The sequence below is a fragment of the Ovis aries genome, chromosome 2, assembly GCF_016772045.2.
Source record: "Ovis aries strain OAR_USU_Benz2616 breed Rambouillet chromosome 2, ARS-UI_Ramb_v3.0, whole genome shotgun sequence".
Taxonomy (NCBI): domain Eukaryota; kingdom Metazoa; phylum Chordata; class Mammalia; order Artiodactyla; family Bovidae; genus Ovis; species Ovis aries.
The window spans coordinates 11,926,695-11,942,271 of NC_056055.1; the positions used below are offsets into that span (position 1 = coordinate 11,926,695).

Here is a 15,577-nt window from a genome sequence, read left to right on the forward strand (position 1 = left end):
TTTTTGGAGCGGGGGGCTTCCCTGGTGGCTCAGACAGTAAAGCGTCTGCCTGCAGTGCGGGAGACCCGGGTTCGATTCCTGGGTCGAGAAGATCCCCTGGAGAAGGAAATGGCAATCCACTCCAGCACTCTTGCCTGGAAAATCCCATGGACGGAGGAGCCTGATAGGCTACAATCTATGGGGTTGCAAAGAGTCGGACACGACTGAGCGACTTCACTTCACTTCAACCTTTGGATACTGTGTCATAGGAAGGATCATCTGCTTTCAGTGATCCTGGATCACTGAACAATGGTGATGCTGATGGGTGAATGTTGGCAGTAGAAGGTATTAATTAATGGTTGGGGATCCCCCGCAGGATACAACAGAAATCTCACACTAATCAGAATGGTGTGCAATTGGAAAACTTATGCAGGGCTTATTTCTGAAATTTTCCATTTAATATCTTTGGGCTGCAGTTGACAGCTATTAACAAACTGCACCAAGCAAAACCATGGATAAATGGGGGACTAGTGTAGTGTGGCAGCTCTAGACATCAGGTCCTCCCTTTTCTCAGAATTTGTAAAATAGGGCATCTCTGTGCCAGGGATCAGCCTGTGATGAAAGCCTAAGCTTTTCTCAGGTCATTTCTCAGCCTGTCTTTCCCTGAGCAGTTTTCTAAATTCTTCCACTATTGCTCTTTTCTGGGGATAAACCATATTATCAGTAGTTTATTTCATCTCTCCAGAGGTTTCATATGCACACAGACACACACAATCACACACTTTTTCCTCTATCTTTTCCACTGTACTACAATTTAATCCCTCCTCTATTAAAAGGGGTGGTAGAAATTGATCTGCAGAAATAACGTTTTACTGATAGTGAATCTTCCAGTGCAAGAGCATGGTAACCTTTCCAAATGTTCAGTCTTCTTTTATACTCCTCAGTGATGTCTTAAAGCTTTCTTCATAATAATCTATCACATTTTTGTAGGTTTATAAATATTCCCATGTGTTATCATTTTTGTGACTGTTGTGAATGATAGATTCCTTCCTTGGTCTGCCATGTTAGACCCATCAGCAGAGGACCGGTGGGGACTTCCTTGAGGCCTTTGTTCATCAGCAATGGTTATTTCTCCTTGTGTAACCATCAACCAAGGCTATGCCCCCACCAGGAACGTTGAAGAAGCTGAAGTTGAATGGTCCTATGAAGACCTACAAGACCTTCTAGAACTAACACCCAAAAAAGATGTTCTTTTCCTTATAGAGGACTGGAATGCAAAAGTAGGAAGTGAAGAAATACCTGTAGTAACAGGATAATTTGGTCTTGGAATACAGAATGAAGCAGGGCAAAGTCTAACAGAATTTTGCCAAAAGAATGCACTGTTCATAGCAAACACCCTCCTCCAACAACACAAGAGAAGACTCTATGCATGGACATCACCAGATGGTCAATACAAAAATCAGATTGATTATATTCTTTTCGGCCAAAGATGGAGAAACTCTATACAGTCAGCAAAGACAAGACTGGGAGCTGACTGTGGCTCAGATTATGAACTGCTTATTGCCAAATTCAGGCTTACATTGAAGAAAGTAGGGAAAAACACTACACCATTCAGGTATGACCTAACTCAAATCCCTTATGATTATACAGTAGAAGTGAAAAATAGATTCAAGGGATTAGATCTGATAGGCTGCCTGAAGAACTATGGATGGAGGTTCATGACATTGTACAGGAGACAGGGATCAAGACCATCCCCAAGAAAAAGAAATGCAAAAAAGCAAAATGGCTGTCTGAGGAGGTCTTACAAATAGCTGAGAAAAGAAGAGAAGCTAAAGGCAAAGGAGAAAAGGAAAGGTATACCCATTTGAATGCAGAGTTCCAAAGAGTAACAAGGAGAGATAAGAAAGCCTTCTTCAATGATCAGTGCAAAGCAATAGAGGAAAACAATAAAATGGGAAAGATAAAGATATGTTCAAGAAAATTAGAGAGAGCAAGGAAACATTTCATGCAGAGATAGGCTCAAAGACAGATATGGTATGGACCTAACAGAAGCAGAAGATATTAAGAAGAGGTGGCAAGAATACACAGAAGAACTATACCAAAAAAGATCTTCATGACCCAGATAATCACGATGGTGTGACCACTCACCTAGAGCCAGACATCCTGAAATGTGAAGTCAAGTGGGCCTTAGGAAGCATCACTATGAACAAAGCTAGTGGAGGTGATGGAATTCCAGTTGAGCTATTTTAAATCCTAAAAGATGATGCTGTGAAAGTGCTACACTCAATATGCCAGCAAATATGCAAAACTCAGCTGTGGCCACAGGACTGGAAAAGGTCAGTTTTCATTCCAATCCCAAAGAAAGGCAATGCCAAAGAATACTCAAACTACCGCACAATAGCACTCATCTCACACGCTAGCAAAGTAACGCTCAAAATTCTCCAATCTAGGCTTCAACAGTATGTGAACCATGAACTTCCAGATGTTCAAGCTGGTTTTAACAAAGGCAAATGAACCAGACATCAAATTGCCAACATCCGTTGGGTCATTGAAAAAGCAAGAGAGTTCCAGAAAAACATCAATTTCTGCTTTATTGACTATGTCAAAGCCTTTGATTGTGTGGATCACAAGAAACTTTTTAAAAATTCTGAAAGATATGGGAATACCAGACCACCTGACCTGCCTCTTGAGAAATCTATATTCAGGTCAGAAAGCAACAGTTAGAACTGGACATTGAAAAACAGACCTGTTCCAAATGGGAAACGAGTGTGTCAAAGCTGTATATTGTCATCGTGCTTATTTAACTTCTATGCAGAGTACGTCATGCGAAATGCTGGGCTGGTTGAAGCACAAGCTGGAATCAAGGCTGCTGGGAAAATTATCAATAACCTCAGATATGCAGATGACACCACCCTTATGGCAGAAATCGAAGAAGAACTGAAGATCCTCTTGATGAAAGTCAAAGAGGAGAGTGAAAAAGTTGACTTAACACTTAATATTCAGAAAACTAAGATCATGGCATCTGGTCCCATCACTTCATGGCAAATAGATGGGGAAACAGTGGAGACAGTGGCAGACTTTATTTTGGAGGGCTCCAAAATCACTGCAGATGGTGATTGCAGCCATGACATTAAAAGACGCTTAACTCCTGGAAGGAAAGTTATGACCAACCTAGACAGCATGTTAAAAAGCAGAGACGTTACTTTGCCAACAAAGGTCCGTCTAGTTAAGGCTATGATTTTTCCAATAGTCATGTATGGATGGGAGAGTTAGATTGTAAAGAAAGCTGAGCCCCGAAGAATTGATGCTTTTAAACCGTTGTATTGGAGAAGACTCTTGAGAGTCCCTTGGACTGCATAGGGATCCAATCAGTCCATCCTAAAGGAAATCAGTTCTGAATATTCATTGGAAGGACTGGAGCTAAAGCTGAAATTCCAATATTTTGGCCACCTAATGCGAAGAACTGACTTACTTGAAAAGACCCTGATGCTGGGAAAGATAGAAGGCAGGAGTAGAATGGGAAGACAGAGGATGAGATGGTTGGATGGCATCACGGACTCAATGGAGGTGAATTTGAGCAAACTCTGGGAGTTGGTGATGGACGGGAAGGCCTGGCGTGCTGCAGTCCATGGGGTCGCAAAGAGTAGGACACGACTCAGAAACTGAACGACTGGACTGAACTGCACTGAAAGCTGCAAGGCTGAGGAGGAACTCTCTGGCTCAGGCCGCTAGGGGACCCGCCTTTGTACTCCTCGTCCCTGCCTGGGAGGCTGGGGAACGGCTGGTTCCCAGGCAGCCTCTTGCAGTGGGTTTAAGACACTGATGCAAATACAGTGCTACCCGGGTAGGGCTCCAATGGAGGCTTTTAATGTTGCAAGAACCCCCTACACACACACAGACACGCATACGCGCACGCGCGCGCGCGCGCGCGCACACACACACACACACACACACACACACACACACACACACACACACACTGTCTCTCTCGCTTGCTCGCTCACTCGCGCGCTCTCTCTCTCTCTCTCTCTCTCTCCCTCCCTCCCTCCCTCCCTCCCTCTCTTGGAACCCTGGTTTTCACTCCTGTAAACTGTCCCAACAGTCCTGCCCTGGAAGAAGCCCCACCCACTGTTGAGACCAGCCCTAAATTTCTGCTCCGGCAACTCTGCTCCGCAGTCCCAACCTTCGGCTTCAGGAAGTGGCTCCTGCAGACTCGTAAGTAAACGCCTCCCCACCACTTCTAGGGTACCTAGACCCGCCATGGCACAGCGTTTGCCCGGTGCTCGCCCTCTCCTAATGTTGGGTAACCTCTGAGTGCAAGACTCAGAGGAAATTTGAAAGCAGGATGTCCCGGCCATATTCCTGCTCCCTGCGGGTTCTTAGAGATCGCAGATGGCTGCCTAAGAGAAGGGCATGGCCTGGCAGCATTTGGGGTGCAGGCGTAGCCCCCTGCACCGGGGAGGGGGCTAGCAAGGAACTTGCGGGACAGCAAAAGTGGCACAAGTGTGGAAGAAGAAAGGCAGGAGTTTAACGCCCGCGTATGGGCAAGGCGAGGAGGCGGGATCCGGGGGTGAGTGATCCTGGACCGAGCATCTCACCTGGTCCCCATTCTCTGGCGGGTGGGACTTCTCATGATCCTCGCCTGCGTCTGGGGTCGTCCGCCTTCCAGGGGTGCTTTTGGACTTAACGGCGAGTCCAAAATTCTCAGCGGCTGCCTTTTTGGAGGGGAAAGGCAATTAGGAACAGTAAGGTTGTGGCTCGAACCACCTACATCGCTCCAAGCAAAGTATTCTGGCCCAAGAGCTCGGGGTCACTTGAATTTTCTCTTGGCCTTGGGTGCAGGCAAATGATTTCTTCTTTGCTGCCAAAGAAAACGCGCGTTTGAAAATGAGGCTGAGAAGCATCGCCACCCAGTGGCTGTCAGGAGTTTTGGAGACTGCTTGTCTTACAAGGCAGCGCTGTGTCTGAAAGACGTGCATGGACTTCTAGTAGGTTCTTTGTGTTTGATGCTTTTTCTTAGAATTAGCTTCATATGAGGAGAGAAATGGAATATTTGCACTCCAGTTATCTGTTCACTTCCTAAGGAAGCCTTAGCAGTGGCCAGGAAAAGTCTGTATGGGTTAATATTATTTCTTGCCTTGGAGATTTCTAAGGTAGACTCATTTCCTCATCTGTACACTGTGCCCTGGCAATGATAATAATACCCCTCTTACAGGGAAGTTGTGAGGGTAAAATGAGGTAAGTAGGCCGTGCTTAGCACAGCAGCAGGAACAATGAATACTAGATAAACATGACTGAGGTTAAATGAGAAAGCTGATGATGGGTAAACCCTCTGTTTGCCTTCGTGCAACACTCAGGGAGCTGTAAGAAATCAGTCACATCATGACATTGAATACATGTTCACTGTATTCTAGGAGCTTCAGGATGGTTCATGCAAAGAGCTGGACCCTGAAGAAACACTTTGTAGGTTACCCGACTAATAGTGACTTTGAACTGAAGACAGTTGAACTCCCACCCTTAAAAGATGGAGGTAAGTCATACTCAGGAGATTGAAGTTGGAAGAGACTGTGTCAGTTCACTTTTGCTGAATAACAAACCACCCCAACATTTAGAGACTTAAAACAATCATTTACTAGATCATGATTCTGTGGGTTGGCAGTTTAGGCAGGATTAAGTTGGCAAGCATTCTGTAGATCTATCTGGGCTAAATGGTTCCTTCCGGCGTTACTCACATGTCATGTTAACTGGCTTTCTGCTGAGGGTGCACTCCTCAGTTCTTTCTGTGGCCTTTCTAACATGCTGGTTTGAACTCTTTGTTTATTACTGTGATTTCATAAATCTAGAGCAGCAGGAACTGGCAAGCTCCAATATGCAAGGACTGTTTGCTAATATGCTGTTCATCAAAGCAAGTCACATAGCTAAGCCCAAATTCATAGTATGGCCATAGACTTCTTTTTCCTTTTTAAGATTTTTTTTTTTTTAATGTGGACCTTTTTTTTCAGCCTTTATTGAATTTGTTGGGTTCCCTGGTGGCTCAGAGGTTAAAGCGTCTGCCTGCAATGTGGGAGACCCGGGTTCGATCCCTGGGTTGGGAAGATCCCCTGGAGAAGGAAATGGCAACCCACTCGAGTACTCTTGCCTGGAGAATCCAATGGAGGGAGGAGCCTGGTAGGCTACAGTCCATGGGGTCACAAAGAGTTGGACACGACTGAGCGACAAATTACTAACTACTAAACTACTGAATTTGTTACAATATTGCTTTTGTTTTATGCTTTGGTTTTTTGGCCGAGAGGCATATGGGATCTTAGCTACCTGACCAGGGACTGAACCTGCAGCCCCTGCACTGGAACGTGGTCTTAACCTCTGGACCACTAGGGAGGTCCCATCATAGACTTTTTGGTGGGAAGATGGCAAAGATGCTCCCACACAGGGATGGGTAGTATCTGTGGCCCTTTCACATCTACCGCAGAGACCTTTCCAAGGTTGTCTCTGTGAAGCCTCGATGTCATGTTGGAGGATCCCTCTTCTTTCCTTGGTGATTGCAGCACATGCCTGGGGGCATGGTTCTTCCTGACTTTGGCCAGCCATGGGGGAGGATTCCCTCTCTGTCCCAGTGAGTCCCATGGTAAAAGTGGGGCTGCACTGCCTAGCAGCTGTGTGCAAAGCTCAGACTTATCCCTGGAGCAAACAAGGAGGGGAAAGCCTCTTCACTGAGGGGCCTCCCATTCCCTTGGGGGAACTGGAGGGATGAGGCAAGCCTGAGGAAGTCGAAGGGAGAAAAATGGCAAGGCATCCCATCACGTGTTTGGAGATGAGCTTTCAGAGCATCTGCTAAGGGCTGTTTTCAGGTAGGTAAGCTTTGGGTAGCCAACAGGCATGCAATTAACACGGTTACTGTTATCCATCCATCTAGGTTGCAAAAGCCAAAACCCAGAATCAAAATTCCAGAGGATGGGTGCATGAGAATCACTCCAGGAAAATGCGTGCATTGTAAAATACTAATGGGCTGATAATAAAACCCTGCGTGAGCCCTGTGGCATAGCAGTTACAAATGGGGCCCTGGGCAAGATGCTTAACCTAAGCTTTAATAAAATGGAAACAATAATTGTTCAGAACATCATAGAAAATAATCTATGTAAAGCATGAAATGAATGCTGAGTAAATAGATATAAGAGAAAGCACAGGGAGTGCCGGCTCCGAAATCTTGGCTGCACCGGCACTGGTGCGCAGTGCGTGGGGGAGCCTTCGGGGGAGCAGTCTGTTTCCCCGCTCCCCAACCCGAAGCTCCGTACCTGTGGGACATGGGGCGGGCCTGCGCGGGTGCTCCAGGCCAAGGGCTGACAGGAAGACTGGTGCAATAATCGATAATCGTGGCGGCGCCGGGTCAGAGAGAGGCGCGGCCGGTAGAGCTCAGAGCTCGCTGAAGCCCGCTGGGCGGCTCGAGGGATAGGCGGGGCGCTGTGTAATGTTCAAGCTGGAAAAGGCTTTACGTGGCTTGTCAGAACCGCATTTGTGGTTTCTTAGAGATGGCTGGATGGCATCACTGACTCGATGGACGTGAGTCTGAGTGACCTCCGGGAGTTCGGGATGGACAGGGAGGCCTGGCGTGCTGCGATTCATGGGGTCGCAAAGATACGCTCAGTCGCGGATACGACTCAATCGCGGATACGACTGAGCCACTGAACCGAACTGAGACAGTGAAGAAAATGAAAACAGTGGGAATTTTTTTCCGAGGTACTTCATACTGGATCCCAGAGAAGAGAATATTGTTTGGTACATGGATCATCCACACAACCTGCTTTCTGGATCCGTCATCACTGTTGGAGTCATTAAACTCACCCACATTTCAAAGGTCAATGATGCAACTAAGGCCAAAGGCTGAGTTCTGTTTTGTTGTGAATGCAGGAAGGAGAAAATATTTCTTACAAGTCAGTGATCAGCAGGATCTATTAGAATGAGTAAATGTGGTGAACAAAGCTATAAAAATTACAGTACCAAAACAAGGTATTAATCTTTTTCTTTGTTTTAAATTTATTTTTAATTGGAGGGTAAGTTCTTTACAATGTTGTGTTGGTTTCTGCTGTACAATAATGTGAATCAGCTATTTGTTGTTTAGTTGCTAAGTCCTGTCTGACTGTTTCCGACCCCATGGACTATAGCCTGACAGGCTCCTCTGTCCGTGGGATTTCCCAGGCAGGAATACTGGAGTGGGTTGCTGTTTTCTTCTGGGGGGGCGGGGGAAGAGGGGGGGGAGTCTTTCCAACCCAGGGGTTGGACAGCACATCTCCTGCACTGGCACACGGATTCGTTACCACTCAGCCACCAAGTATACATATATCCCCTCCTTCTTGAGCCTCTCTCCCATCCAGCTGCCCATCACAGCCTCATTCTGATAACCCAAGTCACCAAGGTGAATGTGAAAGGAGCAAATGTCTTACAGAACTGACACTGTTGGTGGTGTGCCCATTGTTACCCCAACTCAGCAAAAAGAAGTAAACGAATGTGGTGAAACTATTGACAGAAATAAGGTGACGCGGTCACAAAGCCATCTTCCTTACTTTACTCCCAAACTGCCTTCAGACAGTGCAGTGATCAAAGCTGGTTCTTATGTCGAACAAGGAGCAGTGATGAAAAACTGAAAGAGAAGATATTTTCGGTTGGATGGAGACACAATAGCCTACTTCAGATGTGAACTGGAAAAGGAACCTCCCTGGGTACAGCCACTTAAAGAGCTTCATCAAGTCCAGGAATGTAACTAAGTGACAGGATGGTGAGAGATACCCTCTTTGAGACTGTAACATCATCTTGAACTTTCTATGTGCAGGCTGATGGCACAGTTGGATGCAAGCAGTTTTGGGTGCCATTGTAGTGCCATAGGACCCGCAGATCTGCGTCTTCTATGCCGCAGGAAGAAGGCTGTGAAATTTGTATACACAGAAGAGCATCCAACAGTCCTTCCGAATCCAAACAGGCATTCCGCTCTGCCAGTGCTGCGGCAGCCACCCCACATTCCACAGCCTCTCGCAGCAACCCTTTGGAGGGAGGATTTTATGAATCTCTTGCCAAGGTCAAGCCAAGGAACTTCAAAGGCTTGACTGTCTTTTCCAAAAGAACCAGCTTCCACAGTGACTGAACAAGCTCTGCTAAAACTTCAAAGTAAAAATGGCCCTCAGGAACAAGTTTGTGACCCTGTGGACTTGGAGGGCATGAGCCTTCCGGTCAGTGATGTGTATGTAAGGTGGAAATATGTGGAGCCTGACCTGCCTTATCTGCTCTCAGTGTTCTTTCACAAGGCTTCTCACCAGTCATAAAGGGGAAATGGCTTTTAATGCATATGGTATCCTGCATCATTGCTGTCCTCTCTTTTAAGCTGGTAAGCCTAGAACAAAATGGGTTTAGAAAAGGCAGACGAACCAGAGATCAAATTGCCCACATTCGTTGAATCATAGAGAAAGCAAGGGAATTCCAGAAAAACATCTACTTCTGCTTCATTGACTACAGGGAGGCCTGGCGTGCTGCGATTCATGGGGTCACAAGAGTCAGACATGACTGAGCAACTGAACTGAACTGAACTGAAAGCCTTTAACTGTGTGGGTCACAACAATCTGTGGAAAATTCTTAAAGAGACGGGAATACCAGGACCACCTTACCTGTCTCCTGAGAAACCTGTATGCGGGTCAAGAAGCAACAGTTAGAACTTTACATGGAACAACTGACTGGTCCAAAATTGGGAAATGAGTATGACAAGGCTGTATTGTCAGCCTGTTTATTTAACTTCTATGGAGAGTTCGTGACATTGTACAGGAGACAGGGATCAAGACCATCTCCATGGAAAAGAAATGCAAAAAAGCAAAATGGCTGTATGGGGAGGCCTTACAAATAGCTGTGAAAAGGAGAGAGGCAAAAAGCAAAGGAGAAAAGGTAAGATATAAGCATCTGAACGCAGAGTTCCAAAGAATAGCAAGAAGAGATAAGAAAGCCTTCTTCAGTGATCAATGCAAAGAAATCGAGGAAAACAACAGAATGGGAAAGACTAGAGATCTCTTCAAGAAAATTAGAGATACCAAGGGAACATTTCATGCAAAGATGGGCTCGATAAAGGACAGAAATGGTATGGACCTAACAGAAGCATAAGATATTAAGAAGAGGTGGCAAGAATACACGGAAGAACTGTACAAAAAAGATCTTCACAACCCAGATAATCATGATGGTGTGATCACTCATCTAGAGCCAGACATCCTGGAATGTGAAGTCAAATGGGCCTTAGAAAGCATCACTACGAACAAAGCTAGTGGAGGTGATGGAATTCCAGTTGAGCTATTTCAAATCCTGAACGATGATGCTGTGAAAGTGCTGCACTCAATATGCCAGCAAATTTGGAAAACTCAGCAGTGGCCACAGGACTGGAAAAGGTCAGTTTTCATTCCAATCCCAAAGAAAGGCAACGCCAAAGAATGCTCAAACTACTGCACAGTTTCACTCATCTCACATGCTAGTAAAGTAATGCTCAAAATTCTCCAAGCCAGGTTTCAACAGTACATGACCCAAGAACTTCCAGATGTTCAAGCTGGTTTTAGAAAAGGCAGAGGAACCAGAGATCAAATTGCCAACATCCGCTGGATCATGGAAAAATCAAAAGAGTTCCAGAAAAACATCTATTTCTGCTTTATTGACTATGCCAAAGCCTTTGACTGTGTGGATCACAATAAACTGTGGAAAATTCTGAAAGAGATGGGAATACCAGACCACCTAACCTGCCTCTTGAGAAATCTGTATGCAGGTCAGGAAGCAACAGTTAGAACTGGACATGGAACAACAGACTGGTTCCAAATAGGAAAAGGAGTGTGTCAAGGCTGTATATTGTCACCCTGCTTATTTAACTTCTATGCAGAGTACATCATGAGAAACGCTGAGCTGGAAGAAGCATAAGCTGGAATCAAGATTGCCGGGAGAAATATCAATAACCTCAGATATGCAGATGACACCACCCTTATGGCAGAAAGTGAAGAGGAGCTAAAAGCCTCTTGATGAAAGTGAAAGAGGAGAGTGAAAAAGTTGGCTTAAAGTTCAACATTCAGAAAACGAAGATCATAGCATCTGGTCCCATCAGTTCATGGGAAATAGATGGGGAAACAGTGGAAACAGTGTCAGACTTTATTTTTGGGGGCTCCAAAATCACCGCAGATGGTGACTGCAGCCATGAAAGTAAAAGACGCTTACTCCTTGGAAGAAAAGTTATGACCAACCTAGATAGCATATTCAAAAGCAGAGACATTACTTTGCCAACTAAGGTCCATCTAGTCAAGGCTATGGTTTTTCCTGTGGTCATGTATGGATGTGAGAGTTGGACCATAAAGAAGGCTGAGCACCGAAGAATTGATGCTTTTGAACTGTGGTGCTAGAGAAATCTCTTGAGAGTCCCTTGAACTGCAAGGAGATCAAAGCAGTCAGTCCTAAAGGAAATAGATCCTGAGTATTCATTGGAAGGACTGATGGTGAAGCTGAAGCTCCAATACTTTGGCCACCTGATGTGAAGAACTGACTCATTGGAAAAAACCGTGATGCTAAGAAAGATTGAGGGCAAAAGGGTTGGCAGAGGGTGAGATGGCTGGATGGCATCACTGAGTCTATGGACATGAGTTTGAACAAACTCAGAGAGATAGTGGAGGACAGGGAAGCCTGGTGTGCTGCAGTCCATGGGGTCGCAAAGAGTCAGACAACAGCAAGCCAAGAAGCTAGGGAGTAACCTGACTAAATGTAGTTTTGTAATAGTGGCCTACCCAAAGTGTGATGGGCCCTTTCTTGCTCTCTCCCTGGAGCCAGCTGGCATGGGCCTCTAAGGCAGAGGCCACTCCACCGCAACTCTAGCCCACCAGACCAGCCTGTGCCCCCTGCCCACCCACTGTGCAAGCGGCCAGGTGGGAGCTCTGCTCCAGGGATGCCAGCTCCCTAGCCACTTCATCGGTCAAAACTGACCGGGGAAGCCAGCGGCAGGCTGAGCCCAGGGCGCCTGCCATGTCAGACAGCGATCCCAGTAACAGGCATGTCAACTCCTCCTGCGGGGCCATCGCGGTCTCTGCTGCCCACATGTCTCGCTCCTTGAGAGCTTGAGGATGACCTTGCCAGAGCAGCCCGTTACTTCCTGAGACCTGGCCAATTTCTTGTGTCCCATCTTTCTACTCAGGGTACAACAGCGGCTTTTTGCACCCTTGGTCAGTGCCAGAGTGAGCCCCTCCACACTCTGGCGAGCAGAACGAGCTTGGGCTCAGTAACAGTTTCTTTTAAAAAGAAAAGAAAAAAGCCCTAATGTGTCTCAGGAGCAACTGTCTGATGCTTTGTTCTCACGGGGCGATAAAAGTGTGTGTGTGACATTTTTTTCCTTGTGAATTTGACAGTTTAAATGTTTCACAATTTAAAACATGAAAATGCTTCTTAAGTATTTTGGTTATTTTTTAAGTGCTACTGTGACTTCCAATGAGATGTTCAAATTCTACGCATTCTTATTGGTTAATATTATTGAATGAAATAGTGGCAGAGATATCTAAACTCTTGACATTATCTGTGGCGCTGTAAAATGTACACTATAAATTGGACAATTTTGAAATTATAACCATTTTTGATGCTCTGAATCTCAAGGTGAGCAGTGAGTTTTGCATAGAGGATATTATTGGACTATCAGTAAGGGTTGTGGGTTATACTGGGGTGGAGAAAGGGGCAGAATTAGAATTCAAATAGCTATAACTCGGACATTTGTAAAACTGTAGTCAAGATATACAGCATTTTGTGAAAATTCTTTGCTGTGAAATTTCTTGGAGATTTGATTTTCTTGTCAAAGGTTCGTAAATAGTCCTTACTTCCATGTTCGGGTAAGTGAAAGACCTCAAGTTTATATGTAAAGACTCCTGGAGTTTGCTCAAATTCATGTCCATTGGGTCAGTGATGCCATCCAACCATCTCATCCTCTGTCACCTGCTTCTTTTGCCCTCCGTCTTTCCCAGCATCAGGGTCTTTTCCAGTGTGTCAGCTCTTCGGCTCTTATTTCTATATTTGGATCAGTGAAAGACCTCAAATTTATATGTAAGGACCTCAAGTTTTTTTTTTGGTTTTTTTTTTAGGACCTCAAGTTTATATGTAAAGACCCTTAGTCAGTGATCGTAGTCTCTGCTTTTTGTCACTAATAATCTATATTCAAGTGTCTGTGTTTTTTTTTCTTGTTTAGAAATGTTTTGAGATTAATATACTCAAAAGTCCTATATGATGGGTTTTATACAATTGGGATAAAATTAATTGTCAGTAGCATAGGTTAACGTGCTAAATAACATACCATTTTGTGTTAGAGATACTGGAATACTGTTATTCTACTATCTGTGTAATATTTATATTTTCAATGTGTCTTTTTAACAGTTTTTTTTTCATGTGGACCAATTTTAAAGTCTTTTGTTGAATTTGTTACATTATTGCCTCTGTTTTATGTTTTGGTTTTTTGGCCCCAAAGCGTATGGGATCTTAGCCCCCTGCTTTGGAAGGTTAAGTCTTACCTAGACTGCCACGGAAGCTCCTCAATATATGTTTTAAAACACAAATTTGAGTATAATGGGGGATATCATAAATATAAGCACCTCTCTAAAAAGTCATTATTTTCAGGAGTTGAATAATAGACCGGTACGACCAAGCAGTGTTCTTATGGTTCAGTCTTGAAAGTTTGCTTTAAGAAAATAGTCTTGAATTTCACACGCTGCTGTTTTTATGATTTTTTGCCACGTTATAGTACAAGAAGATGACTTCTTGTTTGAGAAAGAGAAAGAGGGAGTGGATTTCTTACTACAGTTTTGGGGTCTAGAAGTTGCTATCTATTTTACTACAATGATCATAGCATCAGTTTAAAAATCCAAATGCATGAAGAATGCACCACTCCCCATTTTTATTCATAAGCTAATACTTTAAAAACTTATATTAGATTTTTTTTTCTTTTTCGCAGTCACATTTGAAAATGATGGAATGAAAAGGCTTTATTCTCTTTCTCTGCAGATATATCCATTACATCGGCTCTTTTAGAAAGCTCATTTTCCATGAACACACCTAAGACATATTGTGCAGACAGTTGTCAATATTCAGGACTTTCATGCTGTTTTCTTTGGTACAGCTTCCACATTGCATGTTCATTTTAATATTTTGGTATGGTAATTTAATATACTTCAGAGTGGAAAAATATTAGCTTCATTTTGGGACTTTTTATAGAATTACCTTTGTATTCAATAGCATAGGACAATGTTCTTGTGAGTTTCAGGGTCTCTTTATCTCAGTACTTTCAAAATTCTATGAAAATTATTTAATTATTTTAAAACTTATACTTTTGTTGTAAGTATGCCACATCTGAATTGTCAAAAAATTACTTTGAATACCTTAATATTTGCTGCATTTTTTTCTGTAAATATAACATGACTTCTTTCAGAATGGAAATATATGTGTGCTTCCCAATGTTTACTTTTATGTCTGATGTCTTTATATATAAAACTGTAATGATAAGAATAAATGTTCAAAATTAATTCTAAAACAAAAAACAAACAAGAAAACATCCAGAAAGCACAGATGAGAGCATAAGCCTGAAGCAGAAAGACTGTCTTTGTTCTTTGAGAAGGCCAGAGATAAGGCACAAGGCCAAGGTTTCTAATTGCTGTGGAATGCTTTATTTTGCAGAGGTCCTGCTGGAAGCTTTGTACTTCACTGTGGATCCTTACATGAGGTATTATTTTCCTCTGGAAAATTCTTATGTTGTGCATCAGATACTACCTTGCCATGGGCAATATTTTAGAATAATCCAGCTGATTCAAAACACTGTCACTTCCCCATTTCTCAGAGTATGATGTTAGTGATGGGATTCACAGATGCTCATCTTTTTCAGGCAAAAGTCTGCGCAGAATGGTGGTAGACAACACTGGCCCCTTTATTTTACAAGCATCCCCTATCTTATGGTGTTCAATTTGCCCCTCATCATTCATCAGAATTGCTTCCCAAAACACTAAAAGAAGAAATAAGCCAAACTCCAGTTTCTCCATGTCACTGTTGGCAAATAATTTGGGTAGAGGAAGATGGCTGAGACTAAAATTAGATTTTCTTGCCTTTCCTTTACATATATTCTTGTAATTTAGGTAATCCGCAGCTGACTAAACTGTGTGTACTTAGTAAGCAATTCGGGGTGGGGAGGGGATAAAAGCTTTCATTGGCCACTGACTCAATAACTTTTTGCCTAGGTGAACAATGCAGTCATCATTCTTTTAAATATTTTTTTTCACAGTTGATTGATAGAGATTCAAATCTAAAGTGAAAAATGTATTTCCAGATATTAATTAGCATTTCTTTTTGCATGTCTAGTGTTTTGGGTCACATGTGCCCAGTGGTACCTGGGTTATGTTTTCAAAGTCATTGGTAGAAATTCAGCCACAATTGAGCATGATGGTAAGATTCTCATGTTCATTTCATAGAAAAATCCTACCAGATCAAAACTGTCTGTAACAGCTTTCCTCCCCCATTCCACCCAGTTGTACTGCCCTCATGTGGCTGGGTTTCAGTTTTATATACACTTCCCTAGTGGTTTTCC

At 43.7% G+C, this 15,577-nt stretch overlaps 1 protein-coding gene and 1 pseudogene across 6 annotated transcripts in view; both read left to right on the top strand.

Annotated features, from left to right (window-relative positions):
- The first annotated feature begins 4,151 nt into the window (after window positions 1–4,151).
- The window catches only part of PTGR1 (prostaglandin reductase 1), a 30,803-nt gene continuing 19,377 nt past the window's right edge, over window positions 4,152–15,577 (top strand). For 4 of the 6 annotated variants that reach the window (XM_060408915.1, XM_004004014.6, XM_060408917.1 and 1 more), the window contains exons 1-3: window positions 4,152–4,194; window positions 5,394–5,509; window positions 14,677–14,722. In XM_060408915.1, coding sequence (XP_060264898.1) covers window positions 5,404–5,509; window positions 14,677–14,722 — 152 coding nt within the window. In that variant the 5' untranslated portion in view covers window positions 4,152–4,194; window positions 5,394–5,403. Of the gene's footprint in view, window positions 4,195–4,821; window positions 4,968–5,393; window positions 5,510–14,676; window positions 14,723–15,577 lie in introns of all 6 variants that reach the window. The other 2 variants (XM_060408916.1, XM_012113517.5) reach the window with 1 other exon arrangement.
- LOC114113266 (pleckstrin homology domain-containing family A member 1-like) lies at window positions 7,392–9,943 on the top strand (annotated as a pseudogene).